At 41.9% G+C, this 17,643-nt stretch overlaps 1 protein-coding gene across 1 annotated transcript; it reads right to left on the bottom strand.

Moving 5' to 3' along the window:
- Positions 1-3,833: 3,833 nt before the first annotated feature.
- Positions 3,834-17,170, bottom strand: cgna (cingulin a). The gene is made up of 20 exons (XM_027287117.1): positions 17,150-17,170; positions 11,573-12,479; positions 11,366-11,463; positions 11,183-11,252; positions 10,976-11,071; positions 10,060-10,181; positions 9,701-9,812; positions 9,316-9,528; positions 8,483-8,631; positions 7,586-7,706; positions 7,260-7,472; positions 6,916-7,137; positions 6,569-6,817; positions 6,257-6,427; positions 5,908-6,069; positions 5,432-5,605; positions 5,098-5,216; positions 4,752-4,860; positions 4,491-4,654; positions 3,834-3,978 (listed from the first exon to the last, which is right to left on the bottom strand). The coding sequence occupies exons 2-20, from the start codon at positions 12,476-12,478 to the stop codon at positions 3,843-3,845; spliced, it is 3,606 nt and encodes a 1,201-aa protein (XP_027142918.1). The 5' UTR covers position 12,479; positions 17,150-17,170; the 3' UTR covers positions 3,834-3,842.
- Positions 17,171-17,643: the final 473 nt, after the last annotated feature.

Below are 17,643 nucleotides of genomic sequence, written 5' to 3'. Positions count from 1 at the left end.
AGTCAAACATGGTCTGTTAAAGTGCCAATGTTCCAAATAGGTTGTAAACACATAAATAACCAAAGGAGTTTGTGAACTTTCCCTCCAGGGTGCTGCCTTTCATCTCTTCAAATGTAGTAAAAAGTCATAAAAAAATAACTTGGCAAGAAGCCTAAAGCTGTGGATTCATTCCCTTTAGTGTTTCCTGAGATTTAGATTAATGGTGCTACAAGTAGGATAATCTTCTGATATCAGATTTTTAGTACATCTTGTATTTCTGTGGAAGTCTCTTGTAACCTTTTCAAACAGATCACAGCTGACCCCGGACATTCCTATCGTGCCAGTGATCATAACAAAGACATGCTGAAATCGCACACCGACAATACGAATAAAGGTTGGGTTAGAGGACACACACACACACACACACAGGCCTTGTCTTCATGATAATAACTATTACACACTTGGCAAGCTCCTTTAGTTAGTAGGAAGTAACACTCTTTTGCGGAACTAGTGGGCAACTGACTCCAGAGGGTTAAATGACAAACTTTAAATTCTACAGAAGTACCTCCCATCAGTTAAAGTGATGCAATCAACACTGTGGTGGCCAGGGTCAAAGAGACCTATTCCTGCCTTCCTGGAAATAAAAGACAGCTTGCCGTTGACGGTCCAATCTGTGTCTCCAGACTAGAATATGCTGACAATAACACCTCCATGAGTAAATACATTCTCTTTGGCTAATTCTGGGCGTATAGTATTTGTGGTGTTATCTTGGGGTTTAAAGTCGATCCACCAGGATGAGTTGGGCAGAATGTGAGACCGACTCAGGCACTTCTGATAAACTTTGAGAGTGTCTCTAATTCTTCTTGATCAAGCGTCAATAAATAATACAGCCTAAGACATCAGAGGCTCCTGAACACTTTCTTCCTTCCTGACCTCATCATTGACCTTTGACTTTAGCAATTTTTCTACAACATTGATGACTGTATTATTGCATGTCAGTTTTATCTGAGTTAAAGACTTGCTGATGTTCCTAAGAACACTGCTCTGCCTTTTCCTCATAGCTTAACAGGTGTGTGGGAGTAATGGCCTTTACTGTAAAGAGTGTTTCCTGAGATAATCTTCTGATATCAGATTTAATTTTAGAACATCTTGTATTTCTGTGGAAGTTTCTTGTAACCTTTTCAAACAGATCTCAGTTGACCCTGAACATTCCTATCATGCCTCGCCCTGCGGTGCTCCTGGCAGCAGCAAACCATCCATCACTACCCACAGCGCCAACTACAATAGATGAGTCTGTGTAGCAGCCTGCATCTCACATAATCCTGATTCTACAATTTAAGCCATCGAAGGTGTGGCAGGCGGACTGTTTAGTGTAGTGAAGAAGGAAGCTTTTATATTTCTGCATTTGTGATTGGATGTAGAAATATAGGCCCATATAAACATAGGTGTGTGAACGTCTGTGAATCTGTCCACAGATGGGAACGCAGGCCTCTTCCATCAGCTCAGCTGATTTGTAAACTACACAATTCTGATAACAAATGACAAACTTCAGATGGTAAAGCAAATAAACTGAGAAAAACAGCATTATATTTACACAGTGCTGCTCTTTGCTTCTCTTTCCGTCATTGACACACCAAATGTTTTTTTTACTAGTTAGGTGAATGCAGTTCTCCTGTATTTTGCTTTCTGTTTTGCACAATTGCTATGACGTCTATAATGAACAATTCTGCTACAAGAGATAAGGGGACAAAACAACAACACTGGCACTCAGCCATGGCCGCTACAGGTTCAGTGTGTCAACATAAGCTCTGAGTCTCTGCTGGGACAGCTGATACAAACATAACAATAACAGCAAAAGCTCACATACAGCGTTGTGAATTTGTGGAAAATGATTTGAAGTCCGTAGGCCCTACATCTGAGGGAATAAGGGCTAAACTAGCAGTCTGAACCTCCCATCAGTTAAAGCGATGCAAAGCAGCACTATCATTTATTTGGAATTTCTAGCTTCCTTCTTAATGAAAGTCCGACATTCACCTTTTTTAGGTCTGTTTTTAGTCTCCTGTGTAAAATATCTGTCTCTTTAGCTGCTAAATGCTGCATTACAATAAAACAGCTTCCTGTTCCCCCAGAAAATAAAAACATGAGAGTGGTGAGAATAAATCAAAACAGTAAAGTTGCATCCAGAAAGCTAAACAACAAACTGCCGTGTATGTACTTTTCCTCAGGTGTGTGAGAGCAATTTTCTCTTTCATCACTTTAACGGGCAGAAAGTCAGTTATATCTGACTCCTTCTGTTATTACAAAGACAATAAACATAGATTAATTTAACTTAATAGATTTATTGTTGCTAAATCTATAGGGGAAAAAAAGATCTATTTTGTGAAGTAGTCGCAGTGTGAAAATATTTCCATTTAACAATTACAGTATATAACAGGATCTTTAAAATCTAACAAATCACATTAAGTACCATTTTCCAGTTTCACTGAAAAGATAGAGAGAGAAACATTACAGTACATTGCAAAAGGCATAACAATTACATAGTGCTGAACTGATTGTTCAAACTGTGTACAAAACTCAATCAAAAAAAAAAAAATCTACAAATGTTAAATACAAACACTTTACAAAAATTGTTCAGATAAGAATTACAAGTCAATTTCAAAATTATTTTGAACAATTTTAAGGCATCGTAATGAAATGACAGGAATATATTTCAGTGACTTGCTATATAGGAATGCATAGAAATGTGCAGTTTTTACAAATAATATGTAAAGTTTTTAATCAGACAGTGAGATATTTTGGCTATAACATTGCTTTAAAAGTGGAAAACCACTTTTCTACAGTATGTGAGTCACTTTGTACAGCAGAGTCCTCTCTGTCCTCTCTCCACAAAACCAAAGCCCGTTGTACCTTTACCAGGAAACTGCTTCAGACACAGTGAATAAAGACTCAAAACTAATCTAAACCTTGAGGTTTCTATCTTATTTATATTTTTTTAACAATAGTGCCTCTGTCTAAGAGAATCCATTTTAAATGCTATTAGTGTCATTCTTTCATATTTATAATCAAGAACTCCTAAACAGTGTACTGTGTGACACTAAAGACTGGACGGTGAAATGAACTGCCCCAAATGATCAACATATATATGACATAAAATAAATGAAAAAAATACATTTTGTTTTACGTAAACAAACTCCAGATTTCACTCAATAAAAATCATGTGCAGAAAATCAGCATAAGGATTATAGTGTTAAACTGCTCACGGTTTCTCTTTCGGTCACTTGTGGCAATCGTGAATGTCAGTGTTTGGTCCACGTTTTTTCAGTAGTGCTACCTAATATTTGTGCATGCATACAGAATATGGGAGTTCAGTCAGTTGAAGGCTGTGCTACAGAGAAAACTTTAATCCAGCAGATAAACTGTCTACACCAAGTATTTTGGATAATTCAGGCAAAGCTGGACTTGGTACCTTAAGTGCTTGACTTGATTCGTACCAAGCAATTTACTTACGGACTTTGTACCATAGTGAGTTTCTGTATGTTGGAGTACCTTGCGTAGTGTATAGTGTGAATGCAATGGATTCCTCTCAGTTATATCAGGGAGTACCCCGGTGTACAGTGTAGACTGAAGGAAATTCCAAAAAGAAAATGCAGAGGATGTTTTGTTTCCTTCCATTCACTCTTATGTGGAAAATCATCCCCCCAATAACCTCTACAACATGTTATCTACCTCCCAGTTCCTTGCACTCCCTCCCTCGTTGTCTATAGTGTATTCTACCTTTGGGTTTACCTACACTTCCCTCCATTTTTTGCTATATAGTGCTACGTTTTCCCATGCCCACCCTGTCCCTGAAGTGCTTTTATTTTTTAACAGGAGCTGGTCTGAAGGTTGCTCTCAGTGAGGATGGTGGTGATGGTGGAGGGGTCATACAGGCTGTCGTCATCATCCGAGCTGAGGGCTGATGAATCCAAAACGGGGCGCATTGCCGCTTGGGTTTTTCTCCTGTGACACATAATCATCAGTGACATTATCGTCGTCGTCATTAACTGCTGAAACACACCTTTTCATTGCTTCATTCACAAATGCTGCCAGGTGATCATAGTGCGCCCTCAGCTGGCAAAATAAGGGAACAAGATGCTTTACTTTGTTACTAGTGGGAGCACGTCTGGATTTTAATTTCCCCTGTGGTACATGAGTAATGTGCCAGTTTAATGAAATACCTTTTCACACATGGGTGGCTGCCAATTTTGTTTTACACAGATCACACTGTGAAATACTGCACGTCAGGGAGGCTGTGTGAATCTCTACCAGGTGTCGGTAAATGTGTGTAACAGCCAAGGAATCCAAGATTACAGGCAATAACGTAATTTACATCCAGTTTTATTCAATCTGTGATGCAAGAAGGAGGAAGTGGTGTCTCTTTCTGACTCACTCACATGCATTGCTGTACTAATATGGCTGCCAGGAAGTATCTTGCATAAGCTCACAAAGAAAGATGATGAGAAAATGCTTACTTGAGCTCAGTTTCCAGTGCTGCGACTCTGGTCTGCAAGGCCTCCTTGAGCTCCATCTGTTCCTCCATGTCTCTCTGGGCCTTCCTCCTCAGTCCATCTATCCTTTCCAGCTCTGTCTCTCCTTCATCCACCTGCCTCTTCAGAGCTTTCACTCTCAGAGCGAGCTGCAACACGAGGTTCAAGCGTAGTCTGATATGTGCTTGACGACTGACATACTGCCATGTTCAAATATTGACATCACTAGGAGGTGAGTGAGTTTACCTGGTCTCTCTGTTCAGTGTGTGCAAGTCTCTCCTCATCCAGTGTCATGTTGAGGTCTTTCAGTTTCCTCTCCAGACGTCGCTGAGAAGCCAACACAGAGTTTTTCTCCCTTTAAAAGAGAAGAACAGAACATAAAGACATCATACTCTCCTCACACTTTCTTAGTACACCCTCTCGAGTTTGATAAGCAGGAAAAAAATTCAAAAAGGATGATGAAACAAACTTTCATAGTTAAAATGAACAAGTAAATTTGAGTTACTTAGTTGTCAAACAAACAAACATTAAAAATGTGATCCAGAATGAAGATCTACTGGATTACAGCACATTTTGATCTGTTGCACTGTACCTTTCCTCATTTCGAAGGCGTTCTTCAAGATCCTGGATTTTGTTTTCCAGCTGGGAGATTCCTGCTGAGGAGCGAGACTGGCCCTCCATGTCAGCCACACGACTCCTCAGCTCCTTCAGCTGCAGAGACAGAAAGACAAAGAGTAGGTCAAAAAATAAATAAAATAAGAAAACATTTGAGTGGAGGGTCAGAGTGTGTTATGTTTTTGACCTAAATGCTGCAGTTGAATTTCAGCGAAGATAGAAGAGCACAAAAAGTGAAAATTGTATTTTAGCCGACTTCAATTATTGATGATCACAGATGTCAGCAGATGTGGTGTTTGTGTGTTAAGTACATGTCTCTCCATGGCGTTCTTGTCCAGCTCCAGGTCTTGTTTAGAGGATCTCTCCTGCATGAGCTCAGAGCGGAGCTGATCGATCTGATCTCTGCTCCTGGCCACTCGGTCTGTCATCATTTCCACGCTGCTTTTCTCCTCCTCCAGCTCCAGTTCCACACGCTTCAGCTTGTCCTGACAGAGACAAGATGAGATCACCACTATCAGATGCTCAGAGAGGAGACTGTTACTACTAATTTATCCCCAGTGACAGATTTGATGGCATATAAGCGTAGAAATACTGATTGTGTAAATGTAATAAACATGTTTATATGCTCATCTATTAACCATATTTGTTGATTCATAAACAAAGTCCAGAAATATGCACACACTGTCCTACTAACAATGTATGCAGTGCAGAACTATAATCAGCAGAGAGCCCTGTAGTCATGGTTTACTCTCCCAAACCACAGGGCGAACAGATGCACGGATCTTACCTCCAGGATGCGAATCTCCCGGGTTTTCTCATTAAGGCTGTTTTTGCTGGCCTCGATTTCTCCCTCAAGGTGGCGCAGTCTGTTGGTGAGAAGCTCTTTGTCCAGCTGGTGGTTGTCTCTCTCCTCACATGCAAGCAGAAACTCTTTCTTCTGTCGTGACATCTAGTTGGATTCATCATAATATTAGAAACTGTGATGCCAGACTCAATTTTCATCATTGTCTGGCTGTTGTCAAACATGCACCATAAATTGTGTCAGAACTATTCGAAACATTCAGACAAACATCATTTTCAGAAGAAAAACAACAACCAGGCCAAGAAAGTGAGTAAGCATGCACACAAACACGCACTTCTTCCTCCAGTCTCCTCAGATTTATATGACTTCTTTCCAGTTCACTCTGAGCGTCGTTTCCGTGGCGGTGCGCCTCGTGCATTTCCTTGCGTGCCCGCTCTCTCTGCTCCTCCAGCTGAACCCTGAGAGCCTGCGCCTCCTCTCTTGAGGACACAGTCAGAGATTCATACTGACAGAGGAGAAAAACAACAAAAAGGTGATTTTTTTTGGGGGGGGGGGTGCTGTGATCTTCTAATGAGCAGTTTGATGCTCCAAGCTGCAGAAGCTTTCATCTCTTTGTAAAGGTAGAACAAGGATTTCTCCTTCTTACCTCTTTGTTGAGTTTCTCCAGAGCTCTCTCCTGCTGTTGTTTGGTCTCTTCCAGCTGGTTGATAGTCTGTCTGAGTGTCTCCTTGTCTTTCTCTGTATCCTCCAGACGCAGATTTAATTCACGGTGCTCCTGGCTCAGTCTGGAAGCTTTTCTCTTGGCCTCATCCAGCTCAGATCTCAGCCCTCTCACCTCAGTGTGGAGGGCGAGCTCTGCCTCTGAGCTCTCTGTGGCATTGCTCTGCATCTGAGCCTAAAGAAACCACAGAGGATGTCCAGGTGAGCTTAAATATGTCTGCTGCTTTCAGGTCATCAGTGCTACACTGTGGTGTGCGAGAGGTGGTGACCTACCTCTAACCGCGAGAGTTTCTCTTTGAGGCGTGTGTTGGCCTGCTCCTGCTCCTGCTGGGCATCTTGGAATGATTTGACATCCATCTGAGCTCTAGTGAAATTTGTTTTACTGGCTTCTAGTTCCTCCTCAGCCAATGAGAGTTTCTCTTTGAGCTGGCTAGCTTCACTACGCATCTCATTAAGCTTCTGCTCCAGCTCTGAGATGACAGCTGGGTCTGGGAGCTATAGGTAGGAAGACAAGGGAATGATATTGATGAAAAATAAATAGAGATGATGGAGATTTACATTGTTATAACCTCACAGAGATCTAAATAATCTCTTCGTCACTGCAAGCTTTAACTAACCCGTTTGTTTTTTTCCTGTGCCTTGGTAAAATCATCTTTGGCCCTCTGTAACTGATCCTTTAACCGGTCGATCTCATACTTCAGTTCTGCCTCCTGGTTCTGGTGAGCTTTTTTCAGGGCAATGACCTCCATGACCTTCTTGTCAAAGTCCGTACTCCGTTTCTCTAAATCAGACTTGGCCTTCTGTAGATCAGCATTGCATCGCTGAAGTTCCTGAACAAAAATACGAACAATTTGATGTTAAAATGGCTTCATTTTTTGTTAAACGTGTCAGGTAATTCACCTGTGCATGTGTAATCATGTGGGGCTGTGTGAGTTTACTGCACCTGGTTGAGAGTCTGATTGTGGCTAGGATCCGGTATCTGTTGTTTCATGGTGCTCACTCTCTCCTGCAGCTCCTTTAGTTCCTCCTCAAACTCCTCTTTTTCCAGACGGGTTTGCAGGAGTCTAAATAAATGAAATCAAACGTGGCTGATCTAAACAAATTGGAGATTATAAAACTATTTCTTGATTATCTGATCAGCAGTAATTGGATTGTATAAAAGGATCATTAAGTGAGCTTAATTTACTTTGAGGAGGCAAAATAGGTCGTTATTTAATCTTTGAAAACAGGAAATAAATCAGCATTCCCTGTTAGCACATAACACTCAGACATACTCACAGAAAACAAGGCTCAGATGTTTGTTTGTTTTTTGTTTTTTTTGCTAAACACAAAAAATTAAGGTCACCCACACCACACCTCTTCACACTGTCTGGACAAAAAGAAGCTGTCATGCCCTGAGGCTGCAGAGTGCGACTGGTGTTCAGCACCACCTGTGCTCAACCACAGTTCTAAAATTCCCGTTAGGACCCATGTAACTGTAGCGGTCATGGTACATATTTGACACAGACATGAATTAGAGCTGTGTGTGTGGATGGCCTTGGAACTACAGTACAGTCAGACAGTTGTTAGCACAGCTAGCCACATCTACAGTCAGAATATCTATAAACACAAATGCTGTTCAATTAGTGGCTCTCACGCTGTTTCAGGGCTGCTGGGTGGCTCTCTGACAGAGAGGGGGAGAAACAAAGAGCAGGTAGAATGAAAGAGAAGAAATGGACACACATTAGCAGTACAGTATGCAAAGAGAAACCAAAAGACGGTGACCAAATCCATGTCCGGATGAGCATTGGAAACACCAAATCCACTGTGTGAATAATATAAAGTATCACAATGTACTCACTCTTGTTTAACTGTTCGAAGTTCGTCTCTGGTGGTGTGAAACTGCTCCATCCAGTGGCTGCTCTCATCTCTACAGTCTTCCAGCTGCTGCTGTAAGGTCCGAACTGATGCATTTACACGCAACCGCTCTGCCTCGATCCCGGCATGAGACTAAAACAGGAGATGACACATTGTTGTGAAGTTTAAAAAGTTTACAGTAATCAAGAAAAAAATATATGGGGGAAACGCTGCTAGTTGGTGCAGCTATTCTGTGCATGCAGCTGCTCCTCTGTGTTTTTGCCCTTAGGCTTTCATCAGGTGAGTTTTAGCTTTCATTGCAATGCAATATATAAACATTCTCTATATATGTGTGTGTACAAAACATGTTGTTGTAATGTCTACACATGTTGTGGCGTGTATTACAGTTCAGGGTTGGAAACTGTAGTGAAAATGAAGTAAAGCAATAAAATAAGTGCACACTGGTAAGTAACCATTATCAAGGTTTTCTTAAACCAAAACTGGTGTCAAAAAGTCCCTTCTATCCGTATGCTCTGCAGCCCTCCTGTGTATGATGCTGTTTTCATTTTAATTCTAGATTTTGCAGAAGTCTGCTTGCTACACACAGAATACCAATCACAAGGAACACAAAGAAACTTTCATTTGCTATATTCGGTTATTCTAAATATATTTAAATCATATACACTATGAAACTAAATCTATGGGGCTCAGATTTGATCTCAACAGCACCCATATATCCTGTCAAAATGTCCTTGGTTGGGACCTGGATGCTCTGCAAGCTGACTTTCATGTCAAATATAAGGGATAATGAGCTTGCTACTGTGTTTGTGCACACACCTGAGACACCTGCTCCATGCTGCTGCGGAGCTTCTCCATGTCAACACTGTACTGCTCCCGGAGCACCTCGATCTCTTTGTCATGTGTGGCTACCTCTTCCTTTAGAGCTCCTTTGAGAGCCGTGAGCTCCCTCTCTCTCTGTCTTAGCGTCTCTTCCAGCTTCTGTTTCAGCTGGCTGACCTCCATCAGCTGTGCCTGACAAGACACCAGGTCCTGCAGAGACGGGGAATGTACACCGTTAACTTGATACTTTTGATCTCTCAGCCTACAATTTGTGCAGTATTAAAAAAAATGTTTTTCTTTTGAGGCTGTTAAGTCTCAGCTTATTTTAAAAAGCCACTGTACATCTGCGTGGGTGTATTTGTCAGTTATATTTCTGTGATACCGTTTTGGTGCCATTCTCTCTTCTCAGTTCATCCTGAAACTCAGCCAGCTGGTCCTCCAAGTTTCTGACCCGTGCCTCTGCGTTCTCCCTATCCATACGCAGCTGAGTCAGCCTGTTACGAAAAGAGGTCACACACACTGTACTGAATGATTTGAACTCATGACTATGGTACACTTGTTTGTCTTGTGAATAAGTTACAATAACTTGCTTGTTTCATGAAATTGTGGGAAGTGTGTACTTGAAAACAAAGTAGCCTTGTCATGCACCACTCTCACAGACAGTGGTACCATGCCCCTTCCTGCTTTCCTCTTGTGTGTGTGTGTGTGTGTGTGTGTGTGTGTGCACCATTGTGTCCTCACTCTGATTGAGTTTCATTTAATTCTTTCTTCTTCCGATCCAGCATCTCCTGGAGCTGCAGATTTTCGTCCAGACAGGACTCCAGCTCAGCTTTCAGAGTGGGATCAGAATTGCTAACAGAGTTCTACACACGAGCAGACATGATGAATAAATGAGAGCAGTGAAACATTAGACATCAAGTAGCTCTGGTGGCATAAACAATAGGCTTTTAGGAAATGTTAAAGTGGGCTTGCATTTGCCCACCAATCAATATGCATAAGGGATTAAGTTCTTAGGAGCTATTAGAGATTAAGACCCGCCAACCTCCCTTAATAATGAGTCATTATTGAAGTTAGATTATCCTGTGTGCACCTTCCACTAGCCCAGAGAGCTTTACGGATTAATCAGAGGATTAATCTGAAGCACACTCCAAGAAACCCCAGTCCTCGTACTTAGATTAGACGTAAAAACTCTGAGGACAGTTTCCTGCCCTCAAGCAACCAACAGCTATTTCCTTCACTTCACTTCACTCTCAAAGTCGAGGAGGCTTGGATGAGTGTTTATGTGTGGCATTGGATGTGCGCCATGTAATTAGAGCTGATCTAAAGTGGCAGGTTACTCTCTGAATGCTAACATCCTCTGGTGGGAGCCAATTCCAATCAGCCAAGTGAAGTTATGGAGGTTTGGTGGGTCATCTAAGGTACCAAAACTAAAGTAACACTAGCACACATACTTTATGTTGGGCATTGTAAAATGACACCTTAACTAATATGGCTGTTGGGGCTTTAAAAGTGTAAAAGGAAAAGCCAGAAAAGTATTATTCTAGAAAGTATAAAGAATTAAGCATTTCAGCTTTGCTACTAAGATATTATTTGAGCTGGTATCAATATAAAATATAAATTTTCTATGTCCTAACATCTGTTTTTCTGCTTTTCTCACCCTTCTTTCCTCCTGCAGGGCAGTTTGTAGTTCAGCCATCTTTCTTTCTAGCACTCTCTTTTCTCTCATCCACTCTTCCTGGGGTCTTTCTTTTGGCTGTTGTTGAAGAAAAAAGGAATATGAGCACATATATGTGAGCAGTTCACTTATGCTGTTTCTTTAGCCGACATATGAACCAGTGCACACAACAAGATAAAAAGGACAAACCTTTAGACTCTGAATCTTCTGTAAGATGACTTTGACTTTGTGCTTGATGATAACATCGCTCTCATTGGTCCTGAGAGAAGGAAAACAACAGATTTATATGAATGTAATTATGTATTATGAGAGTATTATGACAACCAAATCAATATACTATGTGCTAAGCCAGGACAACATGTAGGTCCATACCCTTGTCTCAGGATGTTGTATATAGTCTGCATAAGTTGCTCCTCCTCAATGCTCATCTCTGCACTCGGACCCTGGTCCAGCAAAAGGTCAGGCGTCACCTTAAGACATAGATCAGAAAACTACTCTTGCAATGTTGCATGCTATGTGGTGTTTGGAGCTCACTGAAAGTCAGCTGTAACGCCCAGCCAGAAAATGTTTTATTCTTACTTGTGCCTCAGTCAGACCGGCCTTTGGTGTCTCCACGGCTGCATACCTCCCTGGTGAAGTCCACTGATTAGCAGAGTGTCCAGGATATTTAGTGACAGCACCCTGGCTGCGTCCCAAGCTGCTGTGAGTCGAGGATGGAGGGGAGGTGTAGGGGTTTGCTGTGAGCTGAGGAGATGTAGCTCTTGGATCCTGTTGTTGTGCCTGTGGGAGTCCTCTCTGTTGGCCTCCAGTGTTACCACCATCAAACCTGTTTATTAGTCTATTGATAGGAGTGGTTTTCTGATTAGAGTTAATTTGTTGAGGTGGGTCAGGGTAGGATTGACTGCTCCTCGCTGATCCGTTAAGCCGTGCTCTGTTTGAACCATTGCTCATATTCCTTTCCATGTCCCCCTCTCTACCCCTGACACGCTGGATCTGCTCTCTCTCCCCCCTTACACCAATTCCTCCATCCAGATTCCCATAACTACCAGACTTCCCATCCCCTGGTGGCCTAGACAGCTGAAAACCCTCATTGTCTGGCCCTCCCTCTCCATCCCTGTCCAGCAGTGAGCCATGGGAATGGGCCCGGCGTAGTGCGCCCCCCTGCACTCCTACTCCTACATCTTCCCCCTGTGTTCCTGGCTCTGCCTTCTCTCTCCTCCGGGGAAGGCTACTGTAGCCAGATGGGTATTGGGTCCTGAGCTGGACGCCATACGAGTCTCCTTTCTCTCCGTCCTTCAGGACAACGTATGGCTGGCCATCAATACCCTGCACCCTGACTGCCACGCCGTATTTAGAGGTGGTCTGGCTCTTGGTTTTAGGCTGGGACCAAGGCTGCCCCCCGCCATTGTCACAGAGGTCATCGATGAAGCGGATCTGGACACCGTAATCCACTGGGGTCTTCCGACCTGAAGATGGTGTGCTCATGCTGGAAACACAACAAAGAGCAGGGTAAGGAGAAGAAGAAGGAAGGATGTTGTTAGATTTTGGCAAGATTCCTGCACCTGACCAACAGGCTACATATTTGTTTTGGCCCAGTATTTTCACACCTCAAACTAAATTCATTTGGCAGATGCTTTTGTTTACAGTGTTACATTTTTTTTCTTCACATAGGCTACACGCAACTAGAGGTTCAGTGTTTTGTGGACCACCAATCCTACAAATAACCTGCTGAACCACATGAGCTACAGCCTCACCTTAAACCTCGGACATACCAGAACAAACGGAGAACAAGTTGGTATTCTCAGGGCTGCATTAATGTGTCTTACATTAATTACGTCATTGTACAATGATATTATAGCAAGACAGTAATTTCGGCATGGCACGTTCACCCCCAAAAACAACAAGATTGTTTTGTGAAGTAGAGGTGAACAAATAAATTATTCAGTACCAAAAAAAACAAACTAGGTAAACTCAACAACTGCTTCACTGTTAGTTTGTCCACCGATAGCACTGACAACTTCACAACTTTACTTTTTTTTACTGAAACATGCTTAGTATGTGTCTTGATCACTTCTTTAAAACTCTTTAGAAAAATCTTTATTAAAAAAAAAAAAAAAGATTGTTTGTTCTGAGAGNAGGATGTCTACCGTGATTGTTTGTTGATGTTTTGTGCTACAATTCAATAACCAAATTAACATACCGCAAATTCGGTAATCAAACAAACGGACAATAAACACTCATGAGCGTGCAGCCCTGAAATGCCACCTCAAAAGACAAACTACGCTTGAACAAATACAGACACACAGATTTATAGTAACACCTAGTTTCTGCCTGTTGCCTGCTTTGTGTGGACTTTGACCTCACTGCACTCCATTAGTCATTAACCTGAAAGCACACACCCACACATCACTTTGCCCTTATAAGGATCACCGAAGCGTTTCTCAACTTTTGGAAACTTTCCCAGCAAGATACCTGTAACCTATTTACCTGAATATTTCCCTCAAAACGTTGACAGCTTGAATACAGACAGATATCATATCAACTATTGAGGATCTTTTCATTCTTTCACCAATTTACTTACTTGTTTCTCCACTTTTTGTTTTTCTTGGCTCCCCAGTCGTCTCTTTTTCTATATACTGATAGCTCTTGATGAGTAATTCAGAAACTATGTCTATTATATTTCAGCCCATCACACCTTCTGTATGTTTAGTTTAGTTGTTAATCACTGCCAGCTGTAATAATCTAAAGCACTGAACTGAACATTCCCGCTATTACGCCCACTGACTGATTCGCCTTGTGTTAGGTCACATTGTTGGATCTCATCCCCCCCATGTCATTACACTGGCATGGTTCATTAAACTAATTTTTAACCTATTTCAACACTCCTCCCCTGACCTCTGCACCGTTTACTTCCTGTCCACAGCTTTGCAAGGTGAGAGGCAGACTGAAAGGGAGGGTGAAGTAAGTAAGAGAGAAAGAGAAAGAAAAAAACCTCTCTTCCTCTCTTATCGGTGCCTTGTGTGATAAAATCCAAAGTCAAGCACAATCCTCCCTCCCCCACAAACACACTCACACACACAGAAAAGGACTGGCTACAAAGGTATCTCATTGAATTCCTACACACAGATTTTTATATTCCCATACAGATTTTGAAAGCTGTACGCTCTGAAGAAAAGCAGAATAAAACACAGTCAGCAAAGTGAGTCAAGACAGATAAACTTAAAAAGTACCCACTGTGAAAGTCAACACTTTGACTTTGGAGCAAAAATAGGCGAAGGGAAATGTCTGGGCTGCCAGTGAGCAAAGCAACATGACATGAATGACCTTTTGAGGGTATCTGTGCGCTCGTGGTGCGTAAGCATCATCTGTAGACAGACCTGCTCATCAGACGTGCGTGGTTAGTCGATTTTTTTTCCAGCCTTTGGGAACCACAGAGGAAGCACCGTGTCACAACGCATTTGTGCAGCCGAGCATGAGGTCTGCAGCCCGCTGCCTTCGCAGCAAGGTCAAGCAAACATGTCATGCGCCGACAAACGAGCCACAGACACGCCATATGACGGACACAGAGCACGATGTCTGTTGATTTCATGCGAAATGTGGATCTGAACCTGAGCAGTGTGCTGACTTGCATTTAGGTAAACGTAAAGACACAACGTTTCTCAATATCTATCCATCTGCATCTCTTCATCAGTTTAATTTTCCACGTCCCCGAGAAAAAACACTGTCCCAACTCCCAAGAGGGACAGGGGTGAGGGGGAACCCATCCTATTGTCCAGCCGATGTGGGGCGGAAAATGAGGGCAGCAATTCTGAGAATGCCTAAATGATCCCGACGCTCTTTGCCTTACACTTTGTATCTGATTACAACAAGTTTGTTTTAACCTTTAGAATTTTCTCTCTTAGGTTTCTCCCCCAAAGCAAATTTCTTTTCACACCTCCAGAATAAAACATCTTTTCCATGCTAAAAGTAGGATACATCAAACAAGTTCTAGTTTGTGTGCTTTTTAATCTTACCTGACAGTACAATGGTGGCGTGAAGAGGTCATGTTCGTGTTTGTTCCATTGTGTTTGAACATTTTATAGATTAAATGGAACAATGGCGTAAATAATATTAAGATTATATAATAATAAGATTAACCGACAATTAAAAAACATTAGCAGCCTTTGTATTATAGCAGGTGCTCATGCACTTGTGACATTAATAAGACTTCGAAAGCAGACTAAACATTTTTTTCCAGGCTTGCCTGTCCAGCTGACAGTATATCTGGTTCTTTAAGGTTCTGTTGCCAGCCATGTTATCCTCTGCAGTTATGCTGACGGGCTCTCTGCCTCTGGCCTCAAATTGAATACTCACACAGTAAATTGAATTGGAGCTGCTTCTCCGTTAAGATCCGAGATGGAATGGAAAATGTAATTAGGAGATTAGAGCGGGTGGGGAGAGAAATGAAACAACAGTTATATGTCTAGAGTCATGAAAGTGCCTCTGCTGACTCACCACGCTTCATGTGATCAGATCATCCTAAAACTGATACAGCTGGGGAGAGCAGCAAGGGCTGAAGGTTATCTGAGTCAACACGTTTCTTTAAAGAGAGTGAAACACCTTGAGCTGTGTTAAAATATGCAAATAAATCCACCCTACATACAGTTTTTAGTATAAAGTATGTAGTAACAGTTTTATCATTGCTAATGTTCGATTATTTTGAATATCATCTGTTAATTAATAATTTTGTATATTAAAAAGGTCAGAGAGAGACGGGAGAGGCAGGGAGAAAGGTGATGGCATGCGGCACAGAGCCTGGATTGAATTCAAACCTGGGCCGCTGCTTTAAAGGAGCGGTCTGCAGGATTTAGTGGCATCTAATGGCATCCCTCCGCTGTCCCTCCCATTCAAAGTGTAATACCATGAAACATGAAACGCCCTAACTAGAGACAGTGTTCATTCTACTACTACTACTGTAGAAACACGGCAGACTCCATGAAAGAAGACCTGCAATCTCTATAAGGTAACAAAAACATAATAATTCTTATTTTTATGAAAACATAGTTATGAATATTATATTATATTTATGGAATATTCTGTAAATAGGGCCCCCTAAATCTTACAGACTGGACCTTTAAGGATTTATATGAGCTACAACAGCACCCAATCCTGAGGAAAATTGAAAATAAAGTATTATAGAAAAGCATTAAATCCACACTTCTTTTTCTATTTTTTTTTCCTTTCTTTTAGTTCAGAGAATAATCAATTGACAGCTAATATACAGCATCCTATAAAGCCAACACGGGCGTGCTGTAAAACATCAGCTTGTCCTCTTTCCTTCCAAGCGAATCATTAAGTTTTACGAGGACACCCTGGAAAATCAGAAACACGGAGGTGTAAGTAACAGCGACGGACAAAAAAACAGTAGCTCACGCTTTCTGTGTCCTTTAAAGACAGTCAGCCACTCAGTCCTCGGGGTATTCTCGCTCTCCATTACATTCTTCACATAAAACCAGGCCCTCTCTCTCTCTCTCTCTCTCTGTCTCTCTCTCTCTCTCTCTCTCTCTCTCTCCAGCGGTCAAACTCTCTCCAAACCTGCCACTGCTCCTCTTTCACACTCAAACAAACAGCCATTTATTCGTCTTTTCACATCCCAAAGAACTTCATTGGCATAACAAAGAGAGACTTCACTGTTACCAAATAGTACACAAATGACACCATATTAGGAGCACATAAATACGCCCCTCCCTTTGCCCACATTCCTGACACTTGTTCCTCTCTGTCCTCTCCTTACACAGACCCAGTGTGTGTTTGGTGTGTGACAGAGATTGATTTATAGGATTTGATCTGCACGCTTGAGGTTTGTTGCACCTGTTACATTTGGACTTCCCTGTGCCATGTTTGCTCTGTTTCAAATGAAAGTGAGTCAGGTTCAAGGCTATAATTACTTCACTCCAAAACTATAATCTAGCTACTTCTTCTCTCACGCTTTGCATCATCAGTTTCACCTGACTGAAATCCTAAAGAGCATCTCTGTGTTGCAGACAGTGCTCTTTAACATTTCTCTGGGAGTTTGCAGAGGATAACACATTTTATTACTATGTTGCATGAATTCAAGGTTGGAGGCTCCAGAAGTGTCTCAGAGGTGACAAACAACTCATAGCAAATAAGTCATACCTGTTTTGTGGCGAAGCAGCTTTTGAACACGACTTGAGAGTGTTTATATGTCAAACACAAACATGTTGAGGCATCTCTCTCGTGTGTTTCACAACATTTACTAAGTTACTCTGGAGTAACGTTAGCTGACGTTACCTTTCCCAGCAAACTAACGATAGCTACCGAGCTAAACAGGCTAACAGTGACACAAGACTGCGAGAAATTACAACACAGCCAACTTTAAACCGAGAAACCAGGCGCCACATACCATCATAAAAGTCCCATAAAGAGCAGAAGTTGTCCTGACAGTTGGTGTCTGTTTTTTTAGCTGTCTGTGAAGTGCAACAACAACCGCAAACTCACCTCTTTATCTGAAGTTATTCCTCCTTTATGTCGATGATGAATCGAATATTTTCACAGACATTCATCAAAGTCCACACGGTGAGGGGGGAAAAGTGGGTGGAAGAAAAAGAAACAACAACTCCTACGCGAATTAACACAGGCAACAAGTTCAT

The sequence above is a fragment of the Larimichthys crocea genome, chromosome XIII (assembly GCF_000972845.2).
Source record: "Larimichthys crocea isolate SSNF chromosome XIII, L_crocea_2.0, whole genome shotgun sequence".
NCBI classification, from domain to species: Eukaryota; Metazoa; Chordata; class Actinopteri; family Sciaenidae; genus Larimichthys; species Larimichthys crocea.
This window is presented reverse-complemented; position numbering and strand designations above follow the sequence as displayed.

What these genes read in the sequence shown, in the direction of transcription:
- cgna (XM_027287117.1), bottom strand. Translation starts at nt 12,478, where the DNA reads ATGAGCACACCATCTTCAGGTCGGAAGACCCCAGTGGATTACGGTGTC. An exon ending in CGCCTTCGAAATGAGGAAAG is followed by an intron (nt 4,861 to 5,097) that starts GTACAGTGCAAC and finishes TCTCTTTTAAAG; the next exon opens with GGAGAAAAACTCTGTGTTGG. An exon ending in GCACTGGAAACTGAGCTCAA is followed by an intron (nt 3,979 to 4,490) that starts GTAAGCATTTTC and finishes TATGTGTCACAG; the next exon opens with GAGAAAAACCCAAGCGGCAA.